The sequence below is a fragment of the Alligator mississippiensis genome, chromosome 2, assembly GCF_030867095.1.
Source record: "Alligator mississippiensis isolate rAllMis1 chromosome 2, rAllMis1, whole genome shotgun sequence".
NCBI lineage: Eukaryota > Metazoa > Chordata > Crocodylia > Alligatoridae > Alligator > Alligator mississippiensis.
Window position 1 is genome coordinate 28,801,747 of NC_081825.1, and position 27,613 is coordinate 28,829,359.

Consider the following 27,613-nt stretch of genomic DNA (forward strand, 5'->3'; position numbering starts at 1 on the left):
AGACCATCTATATAAGGTACATCAAACTTTGTGCTTTAAAACATATGCCAATCAGTAACTTCCTGAAATAGGAAGGATTTTCTCTAATGACTCTATGCTATTGCGCAGAACTTGGACCTTCTGATATATCTGACCCAGACACACACACTCACTCACTCTACTCTTGTATGGTAATGACAGTAAAAGTCAGGTTAAAAATAGTATTAATATGCATGTTTCTACTTTGGTTATGTGTACGATACCAAAAAAATAAAACAGATCTAGGATATTTTTCCTGACATCTGATCTAAGAACAAACTGCATAGGGAAGTCATGGAGGCTCCTTTGGGGATTCTCAAGATTGTCTGGCATGATTTGGTGCAGGAATCACTAGTCCTAGCTGGAACCCACACATCTGTGCGGACTTTGGACTAAATGATCCTGGAGGTCCCTTCCCAACCCTCTGGTTCCTATTAAATGACATAATGCAAAACTGAAAGCTCATACTTCTTTCTGGAAATAATGGCAATGTACCCTAGTTACTCAACCATGTATAGGTTCCTCATTGCATATAAAGCCATTTTCTTTAAAAAACAGGAATCATTCTGGTGTCCTATAAACTACTGGTAGGAAGATAGAGATCCTGTTCGCTGCTACATAGGAGTGGCAACAACTGCTCAAACTACCAACCACTGTTCTCTTGGGGCTTAACTTCCATACAACCAGCTGCTTCACAAGGTTTTTGCTCCTTCAACATGTGGGGATTTGTCAAAGTGAAGCAGTCCTATACAATAATATCTAAATATTTTCTAACCAAGTATAGGGTAAAGCCTAGCGAGAAACAAGCTTACCACATTTGCTACAGTTATCAGTACCCAGAGCCATCATCCAATGTATAATCCCAGAAGCTCCTTTTAAAGGCATCAGCAGTATGTCCTTTAAACTATGAGATTCTCCAGACTGAGTAGAAACTTCAAAAGAAAGGAGATTAGTGGGGGTCATTTAGATATCAAAGACTTTAATATCTTCAAAGATGTTTTGGCACAGAGCCTGAGAAAACATTTTTAGAAATGGTTTGTAAACTTGCTTGAACTTATAAGACTTGTTTGACTGCAGCAGCTTGTCTATGAGGGAGGACCAAAGATATAGTAGTAAAAATGAAAACCACCAGCTAAGCACTAAGAAAGATAAAGGCCTCCGGCAAACCTCCTCCTTTTCATGCAAGTCTATGAATATCCTTTCACTTCATCAATAAGCATGACTGCCTATCGGTGCTCTGATATCATGCATTTCTTTGTGAGACTCTTGTGCGTTATTACTGCCTTTAGCAACAATACAGAGGGATCCGAAAACAGTACAGAATTATATAGTTGAAAAGCTATCAAAAATGTTCATTATGCTCTTCTGAATTCATAAAGATACAACACACTGAACACCAAAGATGTTATATAAAAACTTCCCTTTATTCAAATTAAGTTAGCATCTCCCTACCAAGATCTACATCATAAAAACAAACATTTCGTGCAAAATAGTTTATAAAATACTAAAACCAAGTTTTTATTGTAAAAAATAAAGTTTCTAGACATACAATCACTTTAAACTATTGACAAATATTGTCCAGTATTTAACATTTACTTTTAATGTCACATTACGTCAGTCACATAAACCAGGGCTGTCCAACTTCTAAGTGAATGGGGGCAGCATGCCCTGCAGGCTGCCCCAGTGGGGGCTGCAGGCACCCCCACCCCTGCAGCATTTGCACATGCCTCCCCCCTCCCCAGCCTCATCCTCAGTTCACCCAGTACCATGGGCTTCACTACCCCATCCTGCTCTGCCCCCTGGGGCAGGAGCAAGAAGTGGAAGCTAGAGGAGAAACAATGGGGGCGCCACAGCCATGTGGGAGCCCAAGTGCCATAAATTAAATCCTCAGCCTGTGGGCCACCAGTTGGACAACTTTTAAATCAATGATCCTACTGGCAAGCCATCTGTGATTGTTACTTCTGGCTTTTGCGTCTGCTTTACTCTTCTTCCTATACCACCATTCTAACACACTTTTGTGGAAACTGCAGCCTACACATCTCTATTCAGCCTTGTATACCCATGAACCTCATACTGGGCTTAGGAATTCCTCAAGCTCCATTGCAGAATAAAATATGCACAGTTAAATGGAAGGGAGCAAACACTATCTGGAACATGGAGTCTTAGTAATGTCTACGCTACAGTCACCAAAGTGCAGATTCCAAGAGTCAGCTTTAAACCCTGCTGAGACACAGTGAATGTAAACCCATTCTGAACTCCAGGCAGCCACAGCTAGATTTCTACCAAGACCTGAGCTAGCCTGGTTACCTCAATATGACATTGCCATGACAGTACTGACATACCTTTACACAGGTATATTAAACAACTTCCCTAAGAAGTTGTAAATAATAGGAACCCTCACTGATCCAATTCAGTTTCATTCTGCAAGGTCTTCATAGCTAAGCCCCAAAGAGTCATGCTGGAAAAGAACGGTCCTTCATTATTCCTGTATGCAGATGATGATGTGCGGTTGACCAGAGGGTCATTGTCCAGGATTGTCATAGATGAACGAATCATGGAAATATTATCAGACTGTAGAGGTTCTTCCGCAGAAGATACATCCACTTCAGTGTAAGTGTAAGGTGGCTGAAGAGTTTGCTGTGTCTGAGGTTTAGGGAGTTTAGCAGGATCCAGGCTCAATTTCTGATGGTTTGGAGGGTCATGGTGTTGCATTACTGATCGCAATTTGCAGTAAGATCCTGCAGCGCTGTCAAACTCATTACCTGAATTTCCAGGTGGACGAACAGGAAATTTAACTGGAACTGGTAACAAGGCAACAGACATTTCCTGGGCAAATGAATCAGAACTCTGTGATTTCTCAAGATCAGAAGCTTCAATCCCATGAGTCAGTTCATCTAGCGTGTTTGACCCCTCATCACTGGCTTTGCAATGCATTTTCTTGTGCCGTCGCAGGACAGCAGAACGAGTGAAACATTTGTTACAGGTTTCACAGGTATAGGGTTTTTCTCCTGTGTGAGTCCGCACGTGCCTGCGCAGGTCGCCAGAGCCTGCAAAACATTTTCCTGAGACAGAAGAAATATTTTAGATTTTGTTCATCTCAGCGCATGAATGTGTTTGATTAGAGAAAAGATCAAATGTTAAGGCTGCAGAACAATTGAGTGTGGCATGCTCCTGTCTACAATGGGCAGACTAGTTCCTGTTATTTGTAAAATTAGGTTGCTGGTTTCTTCTTTTTAACCTGATTTGCAGTACAGTGTTTCTCTCTGTCAGTTTATTTTCAGTGTCAGTAGTACTTATTAGTGTTGGATGGCTGTGGTAAGTGTTATCTGTGCATCTCACCTCAGTTTGTGTCAATCTAACATCACACTGAATTTTGTTACCTAAGCCAGTGGTTCTCAGAGGACACACAGAGGCAGATTAAGAATTTTTGAGGCTTTGGGCCCAGAGAATAATTGCCCTGACCACCACCGATGAAAGAAAAATGCTACTATTAACTACCAAACATAAAAAAGGAAGAAAACCTTGAATGACTGGGCTGATATTGCATCCATCTCTATGGCAATGATGGCACGGTATTCCAGCAGCTAATAGGGTGCTGCGAGTGTTCTCTATTCTGACCAAGCTTCACCTGCAGTAAAATAGTAGCAGTGGTAGCTTTTAATGGGGCCCTAGATTCAGGTGCTGTGGGCCTATTCATTCATCTACCTCTGGGGGTACACATACCCCTTAGGCAGATGTGAATTTCTAGACAAGTGGTTCTCAGCCTTTTTTGTACCAGGTCCCATTTGTAAACATCAATGGCCAGTCCCAACTCCGTGCCCCTCACTCCTGACCCACTGCCCCTGCCCTGCAATGTGTGGGGAAGGGGGGGAGGGGGACAAACAGCCCCTTGCAGGCTGGAACTCTGCCCACCTACAGGGAAAAACCAGAGTTTCCCACATTTTTCTCCTTTAACAGAGAATACATTTTTAAAGTTCACTGATCCATTTATAAATTTTGTTCGCGACCCTTTTGCATATTCTTGTGACCTATTTCTTAAATGTGCTCCACAACTATTGCTCTATTACAGAAGAATTATGATCAGATGCTATGATAGATATAGTTATAAGTACTTAACTAGATGAATCGCATAATTCAACTTTGCATATGAACACATTTTGGAGGGAAAACTGCTTTTGGTACTGTAACTTTGTTATTGCTATGAATGTTAAGATACACTGAAATAATAATCAACATCTTAAAATGCAATATTAACCTATTTTCAGTATATTAGAAATCAAAGTTAAATAAATAAAACATAATTATCTATGGGTGTGTGTAATAATTAAAACGGGGTCAAGTGATAAGGATGCTGATTTCTAGAACTAAGACTGATGTTATACAATATAATTCTAAGAAACTTGAGTCTTAAAAATAGAACTCTTTGGCTTTATATAGCTACACAGTTTACCTACATTGAATCATGTTATTGTTTGAATGGTATTATGCAGATACGTACCATAAACACAAAGTACCATCTGAAAACCTAGGAACATATAATTAATCTAACAGCCATTCAGTTGACTAGTCTCATTTTTAGCATTATGCTTTGGCATTCAACTCTTCATATTAATCAATAGTTAAAAACAAAGCAAAATATGTTTTCTGTATAGTCAATAAAATTAAACAATCACTGAGCCAATACGTGATAAACTTTTGAATATCATAGGTTATTTTTAAGAGATGGCTCCTCTTTTGAATAATCTTGCTCAGTCTAGATTCCACGCTTTCCCCTTGTGAACTGGACACCAAGAAAAGTAAGCAAAAGAGTAATAAGACAACAAGATGAAAATAAGTCTGTCTTAATGAGTGGAGAGTAACTGTGTTTATGCTTGAGTCTGCATTTTATGTCATTAGATGCAAGGCTTTCTATTACAGCTTTCTTTGCTGCTAAAGGGTCCCCACAGCAAACACAAGACTTACGTAGCTGCAATTTATCATCCTGTGAATTTATTACCTTTTTCTAATGCTGGTGGTTCTCTGAATACAGATGAATTTATACCAAAGCAACACTGATCAAAAGCAGATACTCAAAGACGAAGTGAAATGTATTTCAAATATAAAATTAGAGATTCACCAATACATCGGTCCGATATCGGATCAGTACCGATATAAAGAAAATCGGCTGTACTGGAAATCGGCCCAGTGGGGCCAATAATTAGGCCGATAAATGCCTGTGTGCGCGCACAGCCACAGCGCAGCATTCAGGCAGCGAGAAGCACAGCCCAGCAGCTTGGAGAGCTGCCTCCAGCTGCTAAGTCCATTGTGGTGGAGGGAGAGGGGGAAGAGATGGGTTGTGGGGGGGCACATCAACCCCTCTCCCCCCCACGATGAAGGAGGGGACAGGGACAGAGGCAGGGGCAGGGCGAGGCGGGGTGCGGGATGGACCTGCGGCTCATTGGGGGAGGCAGCTCCTGCCACTCCGCACACCCCAGGAGGACAGGGGGGAGTATGTACCCTCAGATCTGCACAGGGTTGGGCGAGCGGGTTGCAGTTGCAGGCTGGAGCCAGGGCTATACCAGGCTCTTCTCGCCATGGGCTGGGCTTGGGGTAGGGGCTACAGAGCAGGCTGCAGCCACCCCAAATTTTGCTGTAGCTCCCTCCCAGTGCTGCTGCAGCCCTGGGTCTTCCTAGCTTAAACTCTGCCTGTCCCCATGCACCGGGGAGAGTCAGGGCTGCGCCAGGCACGTGGCAGTGCTGGGAGGGAGCTACAGCGAAATTTGGGGTGGCTGCAGCCCCCTCCATAGGCCCTGCCCCAAGCCCAGCCCCCAGCAAGAAAAGCCCAGTGCAGCCCCAGCTCCAGCCCACAGCTGCAGCCTGCCCATACCGCCCAGCACAGATTTGGGGGGGGGGGGGAGGGAAGACACGGGGGACGGACGGACACGACACCCTCCCCGCCCTGTACCCTCCCAGGGTGCACAGTGGCAGAAGCCACCCCCCTCTCCCCACCCCCAAGCCACGGGTCCATCCTGTGCCCCACCCCAGCTGGACAGCACTTGCCCCTACGTCTGTCCCCTCCCTCACCACAGGGGCAGGGGGTTGATCTGCCCCCTCCCCGCCATGCCCTTTCCCTCCCCTCTCCCCTTCCACCACAATGGACTTACTAGCCAGAGACAGCTCTCCATGTTGTATTGGAAATCAGATTGGTATTGGCCAATGTGCCTCCTTAAAAATCGGATATCAGTATCGGCCCCAAAAATCTCTATCGGTGTGCCCCTATATAAAATGGTTTAAATTCTCTGGAAACTCAGAAATTCCATACTGGAGTGCACCTAGCCAGATGAGTCCTTAAAAGAGAGGTTTTCAAATGACCCAACAGTGCAATACATCTAACATAGCTAAAAATCACTGTGTTCTGCTCTGAAGCATTGTTCGAGTAATACTTAGTAATTTAAAAGAGCATTCTCTTTCCAAAGCTGAAGTGAGGGAACTACCTGAAGGTGTAAACTGCGGATTGCTCCCAGCTTCTACTAAGGTTTAGGTGAGATTCAATTTGAATGTTGCTGACAAACTTAAAAAGCATGGAGTGTGCTATTTCAACACCCCTATGTGTTGAGAGGGAGGCTAAGTATGTCCTGCTGATAAGGAGGAAGTACCAGTAATTCAATTTCTGGAGCAACTATGATCAGCTTTTTTACTGAAAACCAGACTACAGCATTTAGATTTAAACACCTTATTAATGTGATGCAATAAAATACGATGCTTATCACACCACAGTTTATTACTCACAGGTGTGTATTTATATGTGCACAAAGGATTGCAGCACATTGAGCCGCATCAGAGCAGCTCCGGCTGGCAGGGGGCCCAGGTAGTCAGCTTGCCAGCCCGAGGCTGCTCCTCCCCAGGCTCAATGTGCTGCAGCAGGACTGCCTGGGGCACAGGGGTGCTTCAGTATGGAGCTAGCTGGCAGGTAGCCCAGCACTGAAGCACCCTTGTGCCCCAGCCAGCTGGGGCAGCATCTACATGCGTACTGCTGAGGAGTAAATTAGTTTACTCCAGCCGAATAGGGGTGCACAGCAGTGAGGGAGTCAAGTGATTTCATGGCTCACTTTACTCTAGCTGATTCCTTCTGAACTCTTCATTCTATAGGTGTTCACCTTGTCTCCTGTTTAATAGTCTTGATGTTCCACTAATCACGCTAGCCTTCCTTCTGCACTTCTGTTCTCTATTAGCTGCACCTGTCAACATGGTTCCTATTTCACAGGAGCTGCAGACTATTCTTAACTCATTCCAGTAAAGTTATGTTTGTTTTTGCACCAATCTTAAATTGATTAATATATCCCCAGATCCCTTAACATATTAGTAAAGATTCTAGTTTCTTTTTACCTGGAGAAACATATGTGCTTTGTTATATGGGAGGATGCACTTCACCATCTGCATCCCCCTTTTCAAAATCATAGGTTACTTACGAGTCAAAGTTGACACAGTGAATTTCTTTTAGTTTTTTACAAAAAAGAATATATTGTGAATCTTACCACAGGCTGAACAGCTGTATGGTCTCTCTCCTGTGTGCCTAATTCTGTGCTTTACTAATTTTCTTTGCATGTTAAATGACTTTCCACACTCGTCACAGGTGAATACTTTATCTGCTGTATGGGTCTTTTTGTGCTCCTTTAAATTGCTGAAGTTACTAAACCCTAGAAAAATGTGAAAAAAACTAAGATTAAGATGACTTCTCACATTTCAAACAAAAACCTTCAAGGTTGAAAAAAATTAGCTTTTACTTGCCTCTGCCACAGATGTCACACAAATGAGGTTTTTCTCCAGAGTGAATAATAATGTGACGTTGTACATCACCAGAAGCAGCAAACCTGTAACAGAATGGGACAACACAATAGAAGTTTTTCTACAAATCCAATATTTTACTAACTATACATTAGAAGGATATCAGCTATAATCCCTGATCATCACCTTAGCTAGTCTTCGCGTGTCACAAAGTGCAGTCTAAAATATATAAAATGCGACAGACTATTAAAGGAACAGCAACGCATTCAAAATATTTTTAAATAACTTGATGCCTTGTATTTTAAATGCCCTTTTAATAATTAATTTTACTTTTCACCACCACTGACATCTTTTTTTACTGGTTGCAATTCATGCAAAAAGGCAATTTTAAGTTTGCACATCTTCTGTCATATTTCAGTGGAAGACAGTAATAATTGGGATGATATACTGCAACAAAAATATGTCAACTGCCCAAAACTGAATGCTTTCTTACCACCCAGAGTTTTGTACAACTTGCTAAATTTAATTGCAGGGTATTTTTCTTTTACAGAAAAAGTAAAGAAATGTAAATTCTTAATTTAATCAAAGGAGTCAACCCTTCTGATTTACATAAATCAACCGTTGCATAAGGTAAATTAGATATTTTTAGTTAATTAGAACGAGGCTAATGAGCAGAAAACTAAATAAAACCAATGATCTATAACAGGGGTCAGCAACTCCTGGCACGCGTGCCAACCATGGCATGTGAGGCCATTTTGCTCGGCATGCCATGGCCAGCCACGGTTCTGGGTAGCTACTGCCAGTGACGGAGCCCAGGCTGCTCCCAGCAGGGCTTGCAGCATCCCAGCTGCCTGCTGCGAGGAACCCGGGCTCCTGGCTGGCAGCAGCTACCCAAAGCCGGGGCTGGCTGCAGCCAAGAGGATCCAAACAGCTGCACCGGGCTCCAGAGCCCCAGCATCAACTCCGCACCAGCACGTGCAGGCGCACCTCGGAGTGGACAGTGGAGGAGGGGCCTGAGGCAGCACAGCCTGTCTCTCTCCCGCCCCCAGCACAGAGCTGGTGAATGGGCTCCAGAGCTCAGCACAGCTGTTTGTAGCCAGTCTGGGCTCTGGGCAGCTGCAGCAAGCAGCGGGCAGGCTGCAAACAGCTGCACCAGGCTCTGCAGCTCCGGCATCAGCTCCAGGCTGGAGGCGACTGTGTATGTATTTCAGGGCAGACAGCGGGGCAGCACAGCCCACCCCAAGGTGCATGTGCAGTTGCCGCCAGCACAGAGCTGATGCCGGAGCTGCGGAGCCCGGCTCAGCTGTTTGCAGCCTGCCCGCTGCTTGTTGCAGCTGCCCGGAGCCCAGGCTGGGTACAAACAGCTGTGCCACACTCCGGAGCCCAGTCACAAGCTCTGTGCCAGAAGCGGGGGACAGAGTGGGGCTGTGCTGCCTCAGGCCCCTCCCCCACTGCCCACTCCGACGCATGCCTGCACGCACCAGTGCGGAGTTGAGCTGATGCTGGGGCTCCGGAGCCTGGCACAGCTGGCCCCAGGCTCTGGGTAGCTGCTGCCAGCCGGGAGTCTGGGCTGCTCCCAGCAGGCAGCTGGGACACTGCAAGCCCTGTTGGGGGCAGCCTGGGCTCCAGCAGCTACCCAGAGCCGGGGTAGCTGCTGACAGCCACAGAGCCCCGGCTGGGGGGCAAGGGGCAGCAGGGCAGGGGGCACAAGCAGGGCATCCTGCCATGTACCCCCTGCCCTCATTTTGTTTTTCTGTCATGCCAGCACTCTGGCACCTTCCAAGGTAGGCATTGTGATGTTTGTTGGCACTCCGGGCAAAAAACGTTGCCTACCCCGATCTATAATATATACCCCATAAGCCAAAACAATACATTAAATATACAATAAAACAGGTTTTGCATAAATTTACACCTTTTGAACCCATCAATTTGTACTTGATTTTAACATGTAATCATAAATGTTAATTCTGTATACTTTTTATTTTATTATCAGAAAATAAAAGAAATACCTCACAAGGAACAGACAGTAGCAGTCAATGTCAAGGAAGGTGGCATGTTTTTCTAGCCGCTGAGATTTCTTTAAAAGTAACATTTGCATAACTTTAAAAGCACTGTTGCACTAACCTTTTCCCACAGACTTCACAAATATATGGTTTTTCACCAGAGTGCCGGCGTAAATGAGTCTGTAGGTTACCTGCCTGTAAAGACAGAATGAAAGATTTAAAAGAAGCCACCTGCTTTATACAGATGAAAAAGCATAAAGGTGAGAATCCAGAAACTGGCTTTCAAGCCTAATTTTAAAATGTTAAAACTCTGCATCATTGGAAATAAAAGCATTCTCTTAGTTGATCAAGGAATACTACAATATACAGTAAGAACAGCTTGTCTACCTAGGCAGCCATGCATTGACAACAACACATTGTGAAAGAGAGAAACAAAAACTAAAAAGGGAACAGAAACCTAGAACCCAACAATCTAGAGATCTGGATGTTGCTAGAAATGAGTATCTAGACCATCATCCAGCATTAGTCAGGAGGAGGCTTACTAGTAATTTGATTGGTCTTAGTCTCCTTTCTGTTGTCTATCCTACAAAAACTCTGTTACATCAATGAAGTATGACTTCACCTACCAGGAAGCAAAGAAAAAGGTTGACTACTCACTCATTCATAAAACACTCATGCAGAGTACTCCAAATATGTGAAATGTTTACCTCCACAAAAAGGAGGACAAGAAAGAGAAGACTGAACAAACCAAATTATTGGCAATTTTTCCTTCTATATCTACTCTCTTCTTTGTTGTAAAAGTCATACTGACATAATAAGGAAAGCAGAGGCAACCATGCAGAAGCATGCTTCTTGCTAATGACAACTCTTTTTAGTGAATATCAGAATGGCTTTGACCAGGTAATCCACTGGGACTCCGGCTCTTTGTACATGAGATTCAGCTGCTATGGAGGAAAGAGCCCCAGACAGGCTCCAGGAATGTTTTACATGCTCTCAGGCTCATTTATTATTACTTGGCACGTTCCTTGCAAATGACAGATTAAGCAATGATTTTGTTTTAATCCAACTTCACTGTGGAGGAAGGATCTCTATGCAGAGGCACAACCTGGGAAACTTGAGACATGCACATAAAAAAAAAGGGCAGAATTGTTTTCATTCATAACACAAACATGAAACTATATCTTTTCTATTGGGTGAAAGATTATGGAAGGCATAATTCTGCACAGACATCTATTCAGTGTTCTCTCTATATTAAGACCCCAGAAACTTGATCTTAAGGGGACCCCCCTTCTTACTCCTTCCTGGAGATTCTCAATTTTATCAGCTCCTCTAGGCAAAGTTTATGTATATAATGATTAGGAAACAACCAAAATCATGGCAAGAGAAAGGAGTTTTAGTGGCCTGCAGAGCTGGCTTCATGGGCATTTCACAGCAACCCTGCCCCCTGCTGTTGATTGGTAGAGATGCCTCACCTTCTCAGCACTGTTTGGTGGTGAGGCCTCGGGGGAAAGAGAGGATGTGGAGGCAGCCACCATCTTGTCTCCTGTTCTTCATGCCGCCCGCCAGCCAGCACCTTCCCCTCCTAGCACTGAGGACTGTTGGTTTTATTTTTATTAAGGTTTTTTTTTTTGTTGATTTCACAGAAAATCCCAGATTTCAGTTCCTCCAAAATTGCAAATTAAGTCGGTCCCTAATAATGAGGAGGGGTGAATAGAGCTTGACACTGAAGAATCAAATAACGAAAAGAGTGAGATGAACCCAATTACAATGAATCCACAGAGATGAAAAATGGCCATAGTGTACTCTCAAAAAGAGCCTATTTTTAACAACTTGGTAAAGTCTTTCAGAGAAAAATCAGGCTGAGCCATATACACAAGCCATAGACAGATCAAGAGTCAGGATGTTAAAATCTACAAGTCAATTCAACTAGGGAAAGAGACATATGCAGATGGCCCTAGAGTCCTTCCAGGTATAACTCAAATCATGTAGAATTGGAATTTGCGTGGAAGAAGGATGTCCATGCAGAGGCACAACCTGGGAAAATTGAGACATGTGCATCACAGAAAGGGCAGAACTGTTTTAATTTCAAAACAAATGGGAATACAGATTCATTCACATTTGAACTCTATTTTGGAATAAAGTGAGGTTTAAATTTAAAGCTGCCCTACAAAACAACAGCTACCCTACAAAAAAAACTCCCCAAATGGCTATGCTTACTCTCCAACTAGTGTCACACTTAGAGCTATGCATATCAAATTGCATATCAAATTTCCCACATAGACAATCTTATATGCCAGCAATTCTCTACCAGGGTGCTGCCCCGAGATTAGTACTGTTAGGTCTGCAAACACAATTCACAAGATAAACTGAGAAATTTCTAATAGGAATCCACAGTATTAAAAACATTCTGCCTTGTGGTGGTCTTTCTATGTTCTCTGCAACAGAAAAATTGCTCCATTATTTTTCTGTAATAAAAAATTGAGCTCAAACTCAGAGACAGCATTTTTCAAGGAGTGACTTGAGTTTGATGAGGGGTGTGTCCGGTCTAAAAAGGTTGAGAAGCACTATCATAGGCTTTCCTCCTTGATATGCCAGAACAATTAACAATTTTGATACCATTGTTACTGGGATGCCTTGAAATGCTCAAGCAGAAGTATGAAGGCATATCATTACCATATCACTTTTAAGCACAGGGAGCAGGCCCAACTCTACAAAGGAATGATATGCTTACTGGCTAAAAAGCCAACAGGTGATAAAAAGCTGGCTGGCAAAATGGAAGAGATACTAAAAGACAAAGGGAGGATACTTCCAAGCCTTGCGGATCCTGGCAATATAGCATGTTGTGCACACACAGAGAGAGAAGAGAACAGCTGACTTGAGCCTACTGAAGAACAAAGGAAGCTCAGGCTGAAGTTGAATAATTTGGAAGAGAGGCACGTATACTGTCCAGAAGAACACAAACAACAGACATATGATGCTATCTGTGACTGTAGGGAAGAGGAAGATCATGCAGGCCACAGCTGGTATATTGGTAGCATGGAAAGGTAGGTACCAAGTGCTATAAATGGGTGCCTTTCCCTCCAGAAATCAGAATTATTGTAAGATAGGCTACCTTTGCTCAGCTGTTTCCTATCCCAATTCAATTTTTCCTATTTTCTTCATCTTTCATGTCTTTTTTTCTCGGGTGAAAGTATTACCAATTCAGCAGCTGCTCTGTACATGCACTGGACATGACTGCAAGAACAGGTTCAACAGCATATGGGCTGAAGGCTGCAGAGAACTGACCAGTGGATAAAGCTTATATTTTATATTAAAAGCAAATATCGGTTTTCCTTGTTTCGTCCTTCTTGGTAGGTGAAGTCTTACAACAGATGATAATGCAGTGTAATTACAGGAAATGTGTACAGCAAGAGGAATGATGCCAGGAGTTTTGTTCTTTCACCTTTCACTTACCAGCATTCATCAGTTCATTAAAACCAAGAACAAGAGAATTTTAACCACTGCCTTTTTAAGTTGAGTATCTTTGAGCTATTAAGAAGTAAAGAAGAAGGAAGGTAAATTCCATTTTATAAATAAGAAACTAACTGTACCAACTTGGGTTGTATTTTGTGGCCTGCTTTTTGCAGATCTGGATACCCTGTATTTTTATTTGCCTATCTGTATATTCAGGCAATGAAGGAGAGGAACACTGCTAAAAAGTATTAGTTTAAATACAAAGTGACAGAACTTTCACATTCTCTTCTCAACTAAACCAAAAATTGAAGTATTTGTTGAAAAAGTCCATTACATGGGTTAATGGCATAAAGAGAGCAATGTCTGTGATATATTCTTCACAGCTTTATCTTCTCTTCTCTCAACTCCCAGTGAATAATTTGAAACAGCCTTGCAAAATGCTGCTCCATTTACCTAAAGCAAGTAATATATTATGGTCAAGTAAAACCTCCATTTTTAATAGTCACCTTGGTCATGGTGAGAGCAGTAGAAGATTGTGTGTCCAGGCTGGTACAACTTCCCCACCATCTTATAAACAGCTTTAATAGTTAGGCTGTCTTTGATACAAGGAAGATCAGTCTTCAGCAAAAGAAAATACATCTTCTTTGGTTGATGTATGCCCATCAAACAAAGATGGTGACTGGACAAGCATAACACAACAGTGTTGCTGACTAAAGTTATGGCTGGCCTTCACACTGCAACTGAGATAAGTCTAACCTAGCATAAAACATGCACCTAACACTTCTGTCTTCTTTCTCTCTCCTCCCCCATTTTTAGTGTATGTTTAAGTATCTCATATAAATATTAGGTGTCTTTGTGACCAAGTTAAAAACAAAACATAGTACTTGCAAAAGGATAAAAAATAAACTACAATGAATGGTAATGGGCTCAAATTTCCTCCTGATGTCTCTAATATTACTGGCGTACTTTTGGAGACATGTAAACCCACCCTTTTAACAGGCTATCAGATTTACCTGAAAAGCAAGTAAAGTACCTCTTATGAGCAAATGAAAGTGAATCCAATAGTACCTGCAATATTGCAGCTTAAATGTTGGAAGACAAGCTAAGACTACCTAAACTCAGGGCCAGAGTATCATAAAGACATGTACTGGTAGTATTTGCAGTAATTTTGTAGCTGTGATGGTCCAGGCATTATGTGAAAGGTAATTATTTTTGTGGATGGTATTTTTTAATGATCCAACTGCTTGCATATCACCCAAGCATATCTCCGACACAAAATTTTGCCTCTTGCATAAGGGAAAGGCAACAGCTGCTGTTCTTGTTGTTAGACTGTACATTTAGAAATCCATTTCAATTTCATCTAGAAAAAGAAACATCTCGGACTACATTAATACGATTATCAGTTTTTTGTTTAGCATCTGTACCATTCTTCATTGCAATAGTTTTGTTAAGGAATACTGTAATGTATTATGGAGATTATGAATAAAGTATGCATTCATCTAGGTGGTATCTGTATCTGCTTTGGACTATGTAAAAATAACAGTGTGCAAGAAGTCCAATTCTAATATGCCTCTAAACATAAGGTAAATTGAATCCCTATGAAGTAAATATATTTTAGGCCCTGTATTTCTATAATTTGAAGGCAAACATACTCTACAACTATTCTAAGGATATATATCTGTATCTATCTATATAACCAAACACCCATTCGACAAGAAAAATACCTGGCAACTAGAGACAGGCTGAGTGGGAGAAGACAACATTGTTATATAAAAGATAAAAGAAAAGAGGCACAAAACATCAAGGAAATCTTAAAAACTGAAGTTTGTATTTTCAAAAAGATTTTGATTGGAATATTTTCAACTCCTAAAGTGAGGACCATAACCTTGAGCAGTGACACCTCAAGGTTTGTTTGTTTTTTAAACTGAAAATAGTTCAAGATTTGCTTTTAGAATCAAAAGACAGATGCAATTAGTTTTCAAGAAAGTGTAGATATCATAAAATAAAATATTCCCACCTGTGAGAAGTGTTTCCCACAAATGTTACATTCAAAAGGTTTCTCACCTAAAAGGAGAAGAGACAGAACAAAGCACTTCTAATAGTTGCAAAAGAATACAAATGTTTAAAATTGGTATGCTTCCCTTCAAAAGATATCACTTGAAGGCAAAGGCAGTCCCAAAAGGACATTTACCCATGTATTTTAAGGGAAAACTAAAGAGATAATGTTGCTGTCATTTACCTCTTAAAGGAAAATTGCTTTGAAAAAGAATTCATATTCCACACAAGTAATTAACAAAGAGTGGATATAGAAAGAGCCATGTTTTATGACTTTCTTACCACTTTCTTCCCTGCAGAATAAGGGTGAGAGTTGGGAGAAGGCAGGGATTTTAAATGCTAGGCAGGATTACCACACATTACCAAGACACAAATTAAGGTAAGCACATAAATTGTCCCACACACGTGTACTTAAGTTTATCCTAGCTATTGCCTGAATTATAGGCTGAAGACAATGATTACAAATTCATTTCTGATTGTACTCGTTTCTGAAAAGAAATTAAGTTACGCGTGTTTGTGAAGCCTAGTAATTTTCCTTTACCTAGTCATCTCAACTTTACACTTATTAAATAGGAAAAAGATGAATACAGCTATTCAACTGTTAACAGCACTCTGTTAGGTGAATCTATAATATTTTTGTTCTCTCCCGTACCCCCAAATACAGCTCAAAATTCTTTAATCCACAGCCCCGAAGACCACATAATTGCAATTCTCTCAGACTGTTTTCATACCCTAAAATCGGAACAAAACCCAGCAGGGGATACAGACAGCAAGCACCCCTGTATTCTGGCAAGTTTAGTCAAAATCCTGATGTTCTCAGTATGGAAGATTGAAATTTTCTAGCAGTTTTAGTGAACTTTAACAAAAAAAAATAAGCTTTTCTTTTTCTTTACTAAAGTATGAAAATGAATAACAGAATCCAAGAAGCCCTTGTGTTTTCCTGGCAATTACTTGACAGCACAACCATACTAAGATGACCAAGAGCAGGGAGGTGGAGGTTTTGTCAACCTGGGACAGATTTAAGAGCCAGAAAAGCACGGGGAGGAGGTGCAATAAGGAAAGATGAAGATAATTAACTGCAATTTCTGCTAAAATTAAATAAGCTGAAATTAAAATTGTGTGCATTTGGGGACAGGGAACAGGATCCTCATTTCTCAGGACTATTGTTTTAGGTGATCATTTGCAATCTCACCTGTCTCATGAATCGCGGGCGTCAATGCAGCTCTTAACCAAGAGCAGTTAGAGTAAAAACGCCATTGACACCCACGATTCATGAGACAGGTAAGATTGCAAATTTTAGATCATCTATGCTCTCTATAGAATGAAGGTACTACCATACTACCAGATCTAGCAGAGAATTTCTGCCTCACAATTATTTACTTAACATCATCCTCTCAGTATTTTCTAAACTAAGTTTCAGCTAACTCATCATGTCCTAGTAAGAGAAAAGTGGAGACAACATCATACAGGTATGATGGAAAATAGACCAGAGCTGTGTGATGTATGCGGTGTCCCATGTTACTATATAGCTATATACTGATGTGTCATTTGAGGCAGTCCCAATTGATCCGATTCAAAACCTGATGGGAAAAATGCGACAGCATACACATGTAGCCCTTCCAAGCTGCATTGCTGCCCACCTGACAGGCTTGTCTCTTGCATGACTTGAATGAGTCACAATTAGTTTACAGATGTACATGAGTATTGCCTCAAGAAAAAAGTGTGAGCACCTTCTTCAGAGGTACGTCAATAGAGACGATGAGATTGTACATCTGTAGGTTAAATTTGCTCTTGGTTAAGAGACCTTTATAAAGAAATAGGCCTTACCACAATTCTCAATTTTAAGATTATTTAATAAAGTCTCTTTGGGGATATCCTTGATGACCAACTGGAATTGTTAGCTAATAAATTCAGTTTATGTAGTGATAAAAGGCATGCTGAACATACTAGAACTGAACTTCATGTGCTGAAAAGACTATTTGTTCATGCATGCAATCAGTCAATCTCTCTGTACTATGCATGCCTAGGACGATAGCTGTTTTTTATGTGCCTTCTCAACAACCAGAATCAGCCCGAACACTTTTGTTTAACTGTTAAAGTTGACCTTGCTTGGTAAAAAGCAAGATATTCAAGGTAGAGGTTCTTTTAGTCTCAGGGTGCATACACATATTCAAATAATCTGGAAGAATTTTCCCAGGTTTTTTTCCTGGTAGAGGGACTGACCCAGAGTTGTGTGTACAGACATGCAAACGCAGAGGCCCTGAAAAATGGAGAGCTTGTAGTGCTGAATCTGTGCAGCCGAGGGCTGGAGGGGTGGGAGGATGGTTCTGTGCACACATCTCAGTGCACTCTGTAGACTCCTGTGGTCTACCTGGTGACAAATGGCAGCAGTACACAGGGCAGTCTTGACTGGCTGACCCAGACATCCCAGCCTGTTTCCCTGAAGCACAACGTGGGGACTCTGAAAGGGGTGTGTTCTGCTTACTGGAACAGCAGAATCCAAGAAGCAACACAATGTCTGAGTGCTTGGGGGGGGGGGGAGGAAATGCTGAAGGTCTGTGTTCTCTTCTGAGAGAAGCCACAGCATGGACACTTGCTATTAGTCCAGAGAAACTCTCCAGGGACTGATTTAACCCTGGTTGTTCCCAAGTTGTTTTTCTTCTGGAGTGGCCATTTTTATTCTGGGAGAAAACACCATCCATACGTTCCTGGTTTCTCCTGGGAGAGCAGTGACTCTCCCAGGAGAACTGAATGTCTATCCATGGACTAAGATGGCCTGAGGCAAATGGAAGCAGTTTTGAGGATTTGCTTATACTGCTAGTTTATTAGCAGGATGCCCCACAACTTCAGCAATAGGGTATGATCAATATGCATAGTCACACTAGAGGACAAGCAGGTACATGTGCATGCAGCCCATACACAAAAATTGGTTATCTCGGTTCCTATTTGTTAAGTAATCTTTTCAGAAAACATTTATCAAACTTTCACTTTCATGCTGGTAAACATTCTCTTCCTTTGCCTACCTGTTTAAAAAACACACCCTATTGCTTTGGCTACCCCCACATTCGTGCCTTATGCCTAAACCAATTGGCATGGTATTGTAGTACTATTTTCTACCTCAAAACTGTCATACCACTAACTTAAATCGGACACAGAAGCACAGGAATTCCATAATGTACTTCCCACTGTCCTACTGCACCTGTGGTGCCACAGGAGCCTACAATAAGAATCTGAATTAACCATGAAAACACAGCAACCTCTGAGTTTCACTCTTTGGTAGAATAATATTATATGACAGCACAATGCTGCTATGTTTTATTAGTTTGCAAAACAAGAATTGGAAGAGTTGGACTTATGAAAAGAACTGGAGATTCCATTCCTCAACCGAAACTCAATTTAGTAAATTAGCAGGGTACAGGACAGCAACACAAAAAAAGAAAAACTAATGGGATCAGCCTCATTAATGTTCTGCATAGTCAAAATTAATATATGTTCAGCTGAAGAAGTAAACTGGGCTATTATGGGACTATACATAAATATATGCATTTCAAATGAGACTAGAACATGAGCGCCATCATAAACTTAAGCAACCATGTAAAGTAATTGCAAGCAATTGCAATACTAGTGTATATCATTTGGTTTTCCCTGGTTGCATTATGTATGAAATTATATTGTAAAGTTAAATTGCAAGATACCTGGATCAGGGGCATATTTTGTTTCTTGTACTATGCATTTTGCATAACTATAGCCTTATAGCAATATATTCCATGGAGTACAGCGTTCATAATACATCTTAATTAAATTGTCCATTACATTGTAGACACCTATAAAAGGCAAATATAGTATTCATATGACACCACTGTAAAAAGTGGCACCAAGATTATATATGACTATTCAACAGTACTCATAGAAAAGGTGAGGACTCTCAGGGGTTGATATGGAGTGGGGCAGAAACAAAACAAAAGAAAAAAATTCAAAGTTTCAGGGACTGGAAGGATTGCTCTACTAATCATCTTACTAAAAAAAAAAAAAAAAAACAAACAACATTAAAGAAATAAATGCCACCTAAAACAATACCCACATTCATTTTGAATCTGCAAAAATGCATATTTTCTCATCAATTAGTATTACCTTTCAAAATCAACACCTGTGTATATGAAAAATGTTATTTGCCATTAGAATTCAACATGAAAGGGTGAGCAAGAGAGCCAGAAGCCCAATGAAAAAGTTCTCAAGCAATTTTATTGTAGCCCTAGTTTTGTGTACTGGTTACAATGACTATTCATAACAACAATCAACTAATTTGGTTGGATTTATTTTTCTACTTTACCAAAAGGCAAAAAAAGCAAATAGTAGTTTTTAGAAACCAATCTGTGCAAGACTTAAAAACCAGACTACTTAAATGATTTTTTTTTTAAATTACAAGTTAAATTTTTCAAAACTTTTTTCTTTACAAAATGTATTTGTCCATGCCAGCCAGATTCTACACTTGCCCTCTAGAGAGAGGCTATAAGTTAATTACAACATACACTTTGCAGTTAGAACAATACAGTTCCAATCCCATGTCATGTCCTTAGCCCTGTGTGAAATATTATAGAAAGAGATGCATCTCCTGCAATTTAGTCACAAATGCTTCCTCATCCATCTCCATTTTAATTCCTTTATTTCTATCCATCCATGCTTTTTCCAATTGTATACTTAGTCCTTATATGCCCCTGGCTGTATGAAAAGTTTCTCCATTAAAACACAAGGCGAAGTTACAAGGTTTCATGAAAATATTAGACAATGTGCTTTTGTAGGAAACCTTTAGAAACCAAAATAAGCGAAAACACTCCAATAAAGAAAAAATTCTAGGTTCAATTTAACTGAATATATTCTTACTGCTGCCCTTGTCCTTCCATGGCTAGGCATAGAAAAATATATTTTTTAAGTGGATTCCTATGAAACAAGAATCTTTCAAACTAAGAGGTAGCCTGGATGTCACTTTCCTTTTTTCTTTAATCTATAATTCAATATTTGGTTTACAGACATTAAACAACTGTACCTGTATGAGACCTCTTATGGAGCTCCAAATTGCTTGGATGTTTGAAAGCCTTTCCACATAATTCACAAGAATACTGCCTTTGCGACTGAAGAATCTGTGACTGTTCTTGTTCTTGTTCCGAAGGACCCTGAGCTCTTTCCATTTCAACAGGTTGTTCAAAACTCTCTGAATTAACTAGATCTTCAGTTTCTTTTTCTGCCACAGCACTGATATTTGCCATCCCCATGGCATTTTCATTTTCAGATTCAATTGCCTTTGGTTTACCAGTTTCATCACTTTTAGGCTCAGATGACTGCTCTGCAGACTTTTGTGATCTTAAGAAGTTTAGTTTTTTAAGATGAATTGCCTTCTTCAGACGCATCTGTTTAGTAGGCTGTAAGGATGTGCTTTCTGAACCCGGATCTGGAACAGATTCATTCAAGGACTGGACCAGAAAGTTTGACGGTAAGTGATCAGAAGACTCCAGAATACATTCAGAGTGACTGACAGTACAAGAATTGCTCTCCACTGCATTTATTTCTGTAGATGCATTAATTTCTGTAGACGCATTGAACGCAAAAGATGATTCCGTTATCCTCTCATGGTTAGAGCAAGCATTCTGTTTGTAGAACTGTTTGCTATAAAAGTTCCGCAGTTTATAGTAGTAATTTGGCTGTTTAAACGGAAGCTCTGTGCAATTACCATCTAATGAGTCCTGCGGCTGTTTTTGTACATCACCTGAGGGTGTATGAAGATTAAGAGATTGTGATCCATGGGAAGGATGGTCATCCAAGACTTTGCTAGTCTGTGCATCCGAGGAGCATTCATGCAATAAGGTAGCTCCGTAAGTATCATTCACACAGTTAGTATCTGTAGCCAAAGTACTTTGCAAAGCAAATACATTATTACAAGGCATGTTGGCTTGCTGTTCTACAGCTGTTGAGGATTTTAAAAAAGTGTGGCAAATGTTCAGCACATTTTGTACCTGAAGACATTGTGCAATATCCAGCATAGCTTGTACATTGTCCTGGCTAAGATCAAGGTGAGAAGTGTACATGAAGTCCAAAATCTGGCCTATGCCACCTACATTTTTAATATCCAAGTGAAAGACATCATTCTTCTGGCCTGAAGAATTCTGAAAAAGGGTCCTAACAAAGCAATGCATAATTCTTTATAATGTACAGACACACAAACTGCTAGATTACAAAAGCTTTTATTTAAAAAAATTGAACACGCCGGCTAATATCCCAAACTGATATGAATCAATAATATAACATGCAGCATGGGACTAAATCACCAGCACTATAGTACTATAAGAAGGATTAAGCAGATGTTGAGTAGTTTTCAGAACTCTACCCTCTTTAAAGTAAATGGAAGTTTTAACACAACTACTGTGGAAGACGTTAACGTGTTACTTCTGAATATCCCACCCAGCCTTATAATTACCCCTCTCTCATGCTTAGAACATTGGCCTGATTATTGTATTAATGGGTTATGCATAGTGCTGGGTAGACTCTAGGGCTGTGCGAAGCTTCGGTCCCCAATTCAAATTTGGCTGAGATTCGACCCAATTCAGCGGCCGAATCTCCAAAACCGAATCAAATCAGGAGACCCTTTAATCTCTTTGAATCGAATCGGAACCTTTTGAATCGATTTGGAGAGATTCAGAAATATTCGGAAATTCAGACATAGACACAGCTTTAAATGTTCTGTCTACGTACCTTGAAGTACCAGGCGGCTTGTGAATGCTGCAATACTGGGGCAGATGGAGTGCAAGAGGCTCCCCAGCGCGCTCAGCAGCAGACCCAGAAGTGGACCAGAAGCACTTCTGGTCCACTTCCAGGTCCACCAGGGAGCGCACAGGGGGTCCCCGTCCAGTCCCCCTCCAGCTTGGCAACTGGTGCTCCCTGGGTCTGGGGGGATACCTGGGGTCCCCCCGTGGCCAATCGCCAAGCTAGGGGGCACATGGGGGCCCCCTGCAGACCCAGAAGTGGACCAAAAATACTTCCGGTCCACTCCTGGGTTTGCCACCAAGCACGCAGGGGGTCCCCCTGCACTCCTGTGGGATGCTCCATCTGCCCCACCACTGCAGCATTCACAAGCCGTGCCTGGTACCTCGAGGTATGTAGAAAAACATTTAAAGCTGTGTCTATGGCCGAATCTTCAGATTCAGCCAAATCGAATCAGGGAGAGTGAGCAAAGTAGGTTACAGATCTATAACACTATTACAAAACAAAGTGACAAACAGAGCCTACTTTGTTAAGAATGCTAGCATGTTACCCTTTAAAGGAACTGACTGAGCTTCTCCATCACACACTCCCAATGAACCTTACTGAAACTTACCCTGCTTAGGTCATTCCCTTGTCTACCTGACAATTTTTTTTCAAGTTCTGGCCACATCTATAGGCTGTGCATCATTTCATTGCATAAGACTAGATCCCATAAAGAATTTAGGAGCCTCAGTTCTGCTTAAATCAAGCACTATGATTCAAAAATCCCCACTTATCTGCTCCTAATCTCACTGGACACCTCTCCAGTGACAATAAACATTCTGCTTCTGTGGCTGTACAAAATAGCCCCAGCCTGAGCAGCCTCCCATCTAAACTCTATGGGGATTCAGGAACTAGGCTTCCCTCTGTTTGAATCCAGTTTAGTTTGGCATGCTTCAAGAAAACCTACCAGCAGAATATGGTCCCTTATCAAATGCAGTTGTAACCACTTTCTTATAAAACACAGCCAAAGGAGAAATAAAAGTTGATACTGCCTGTTCTGTGAAGTAGCCTAGTACAGAGGTGTCAAAGATACAGCCCACTGGCTGGATCCAGCGCACAGAAACCTGTCGTTTGGCCCACAGTGTTGCCTATGGGTCTTAAACTGGACTTCTACGCCACACATGGCACATGTCAGACCAGTCCTGTGTGCCAACAGGGCCTCATGAATTTGACATCCCTGGCCTAGTAGTTATAATACTCACACAGGAAGCAGAGAACAGGCTTCAGCGCCTTCAGTCGTGAGGTAGTTTAAACCTATGCCTCCTCTCTCCAGTACCCTGCTGGTTAGGACACTGTCATAGGAGGTAGGAGTACTGGATTTAAAGCATGGGTTAGGCCAGTCTCCTGGAGATGGGAAATGTGGGTTGGAGCCCTCTTAAGTTAAAGAAGGTATTGAACCTAAGTTTTCCACTTTCTTGGAAAGAGTTTGAATCATTAAGTGATACCATTGTAAGGTTTCAATACAATCACCATTTTCTTCTCTAGCAACTGCATTTTAAAAACAAAACAGTAAATATTTTTCAGTTCCTTGAAAAAACATTTGTGTTTACCCTCAGAAGAGTGTCCTGGACTCTGAATTACAAACAGATGGAGGCACCTACCTGGAGCGCTTAACAAGTGCTTAAGCTCTGGAGAGGCTTCATAATGCGCCCATTCAAAACGTCTTCTATTTGCTAGCTCTGGCTAACTCCCAGATACTGCAGGGTTTCTTTGGATGACTGCAAAGGCATTAACTCTCCTTGTGCACTGTATAGAAACCAAGCACCTAACTAAGGGTTCTAGGATAGTCTGGGGGCCAGGCAGCCATAAAGTTAGGTACCATGGTGCCTAAATCCTGTTCGGTCTAATCCACACTGCCTAACTAATCCACACTGCCTAAGTTTATTGCAAATATTTTTCATTTATTTGGGCTAGTCTTTTGAAAACCCGCTAAAGGAATCAGATATCTAAGTCCCATTGCATTTCAAAATGGGATGGATGCCTAACTCCTTTCAACTACTTTGAAAATCTCAGAGCTTATAACAGCATTTCTCTAACAACAGAAAATATTTGGATCTCAGCTTTCCTTTCCCTTATTTACTTATTAAATCTATCTTCTCCCAGTTATTATTTTATGTAAATTTGTCATATTCATTTTGAAGATGATGCAAGAAGAGAAGAAGAGCAAACACAGAGCCCAATCATTATGGCAGGTAAAGAAACTTTCAGCAGTACACCAATAAGAGATTTTTAGGGCCGATACCAACAGCCGATTTTTAAGGAGGCACATCAGCAGATACTGATCTGATTTTCAATATCAGCCCAGCAGCTTGGAGAACTGCGTGCAGCTGGTAATTCTGGTGTGGTGGAAAGGGAGAGGAAAGGGTTGTGGGGGGGCAAATCAAGGCCCCTGCAGCGAAGAAGGAGTGGGGCTGGAGCTGGGACAAGCACTGCCCAGCTGGGGTGAAACAGGTGTGGGATGGAGCCGCAGCTTGTCCTGGGGCCACAATGGGGGGAGGCCTCCCACCGCTGTATGCTGTTGGTTCGGGAGCCACTGGTCTGGCACTTACCCGCTCGTCCAGCAGTTCCCACCACTCGTCCGAGAAGGCATGGGGGGCTGGGGTCGTGCCCTCGCATTTGCACGGGACAGGCCAGGAATAGCCCCATGCAACCCCAGCCCCAGCCTACTCCATCCTGCCCCATGCAGATCTGGGGGCACATGTGTGTCGTCCCCCCACCCCCGACAAGTGGTGGGAAATGCCCGACTAGCACTGGACTGGCAGCTCCCAGATGAGCGGTGCGCAGCAGCAGGAGCCGCATCCCCTCCCCCCTGGGACAAGCCGTGGCTCCATCTTGCACCCACCCTGGCTGGGCAGCAGTTGCTCCACCCCACTGCTCCCTCACCACGGGGACCTTGATCTGCCCCCACCCCTTTCCCTCCCTCATCCCCTTCTACCACACCAAATTTACCAGCTGCATGCAGCTCTCCAAGCTGCTGGGCTGTGCTCCTTGCTGCCTACATGCTGTGTTACAGCTGCACACACACACAAGCATTTATCACCCAAATTATTAGCCACATCAGACCAATTTCCGATACGATAAATTTTCTTTATATCGGTGCCAATCCCCTATTGGATTGATGCATCAGTGCACCTCTAGAAACTTATCTTGAAATGTAGTTACTGCTCACTGCACATTCTAATTTCACTTAAAAGTTCTGGAAGCATCAACTGACCTGCAGATTAAGAAATTTCAGTGTATAAATCTAGGCTATAAATTCTGAAAAACTTAAAAGTGGCTTCCAGATCAATTTTCTTTCTAACACTAACAAACAGCAAAAGTGGATAATCTTACGAGGCCTCAGCCACTAAATCCCATATCTGGCCTGGTCACCCTTACTGTGTCCCACACAGAACTTTAAAAAGAAGTCTCATCATTATCATTATCTTGCAGTACAGTACTGGCAGCAGACCAAAGCCAGAGACTCAAGCCTCATTATGCTAATCACTGTAAGCACCAAAATCATGATTGCAACTCAAAGACTTTACCATCATTTCCTGCACACAGAATGCACTTTCCCCCAAAAAAATGCTTGCTAGAAACCAGAGTGTGCCCTAGACAAAGGAACTATAGTAAGAGCAGTTTTTGCCCCTTACCAAGTGAAACAAAGTAAAATTTGTAATGCACAGGGAGCAGAACAATGAACAAGCTCAGCTCCCTAACTACTGCTATTCAGTTACCTACTATAAGGAAAGATCTCTCTCTCTTCATTCTACCTGTCAAAAACAAGGTTTGTATTATATGCCAGGATGCACTGGACATGAAAAAACATGGTAACACCTAATTATGATCAGCTACAAAATAAATTGGAATGATGCACATTTTAATTAAAGCAAATACAAAATGCAGATTAGGTGCAAGCAAGCAATCTAAGACCCCCTAGTTTTTCCCTTAAAACTGTGATAAGGTATCAACATTACTATTTAGTAGCCAGCAGAAAAATTCTTTCCTCAAACATCAACTTATGGTACCCTGTTTATTGCTTCAGTAAAGGTTGGAGTACCTGAAATACTGACTGAAAGCAGCTAATACGTTTTTATGTGCTTTGAAGCAGACTCCTTTTACCACCAACATGCAGTCACACAGAAGCCCTTGAATACGCTGTTCATGTAGCTGCTGGAGAAGATGACAACTATGGCTAGCAACAGCATCCATGCTAGAGCACCATTTAATTACCTACAACAAAACAAGACAAAAAATACTTAAGAGAAATGCAGCTTACATCTTCCTGCAGACCAAGTTTAAAAATAGGTTAAAAGGTATAATGCAATGCAATGCAATGATTAGTTTCTCTCTCCCCAGTGCAACAGAGCTCCTCATAATTTAGCATGACATGTAGGCAACTTAAGGAGAATTTTTAGTCACTAAGAGCGTACTACAGACATCAACATGTTTATTAAAAATCAGTATTTCCTAACAGTGAGCATCTGCCCAAGGTATACTACAAAGTAGATGGGATTGTAACCACGCATGATTTGAACAGGCATACAAATTAGATTTTATCAGAAAGACATACCATGAATCTTAGTGAGGCACGTTTTGAAAAAGGTCTTGATGCCTTAACTTAACACAAGAAGAGCTTCTCTTTCTTTTTTTAGAAAAAGTTTTCATATCCCAAGCCAAATCAACCAAATCAATTCCAAATTCATGAGGCGGTCAAGAACCATATGTGGCCCTACTGCTGGCAAAAAACATCCTCCATCCCCACCTGGGAATTCAGGTGTTTCCTAAAGATTTGGTGGACATCCTACGTACAAGCCCAAGCCCAGAGACTTGGGGTTCGGATGCCCCCGAATTTCATCACATGGCCACAGGAGCAAGCTAGGAAGGAGTCTCCTGTTTCCATAAAGCGGGGGGTAAAGCCAAGATCTTCCCACTGGGAAAGAAACTGCGAAGTTTACACATAACCAATGTGCCAGCAAAGCGGTTTTCCCCAACCACTAGAAATTGTTCCCAGGTCTACCCTGTATTAACCAAACTCAGGTGACTCCTAAGGACATCTGTCCGCATCGCACAGCGCTGCCATTTCCCGGGGAGACAGGTCCCTTATGTGCCACGTGTCGGAGGCCCGACGCTGTGACACGAGCTCTCCCGGCCCTGCCCCTCTCGCCCTAGGGGAACAAGACACCCCGTTTCCACCGGATTTGTCCCAAGCCATCAGCCGTTGCGCTCTCACGGCGGTTACAGCCAGGGCGGGGCAGGCCCGCCTTCGCCCAACGCTACTAAGCCTGTTTCCAGCTCCTTAGGGAAGCGTGGGAGACGGCGCCGCGGGGCGGAGGCAGCCAGCGCAGGCCGAGGGGCACGAGCGGCCAGGCCCAGGGCTGCGGCAGTCCCAGCCCCGGGTATTGGAATCCGAGGCCCCGGGAGCTCCCCCCCACGCAACACCTCCCGCCTCACCGGCTCCAACCGCCGCTCTACCCCATCCCCGCCTCGGGCTCGGCCCCGGCCCCTCCGCGCACTTCCGGCCCCGGCGCTTCCACTTCCGC

General features: G+C 42.3%; 1 protein-coding gene across 3 annotated transcripts; it reads right to left on the reverse strand.

Annotated features, from left to right (window-relative positions):
- Positions 1–1,421: 1,421 nt before the first annotated feature.
- ZBTB49 (zinc finger and BTB domain containing 49) lies at positions 1,422–27,581 on the reverse strand. Of its 3 annotated transcripts, none has more exons than XM_014607694.3 (8): positions 27,525–27,581; positions 26,131–26,303; positions 20,338–21,464; positions 15,256–15,302; positions 9,907–9,980; positions 7,786–7,868; positions 7,533–7,694; positions 1,422–3,080 (listed from the first exon to the last, which is right to left on the reverse strand). In XM_014607694.3, exons 2-8 carry the CDS (start codon positions 26,280–26,282, stop codon positions 2,416–2,418), a joined length of 2,310 nt encoding a protein of 769 aa, XP_014463180.1. In that variant the 5' UTR covers positions 26,283–26,303; positions 27,525–27,581; the 3' UTR covers positions 1,422–2,415. The 3 variants fall into 3 exon arrangements, with proteins under 3 accessions (XP_014463180.1, XP_059577556.1, XP_019335177.1); XM_059721573.1 differs by lacking the exon at positions 27,525–27,581 and adding an exon at positions 26,644–27,459; XM_019479632.2 differs by lacking the exons at positions 26,131–26,303; positions 27,525–27,581 and adding an exon at positions 23,690–24,897.
- Between the last annotated feature and the right edge of the window lie 32 nt (positions 27,582–27,613).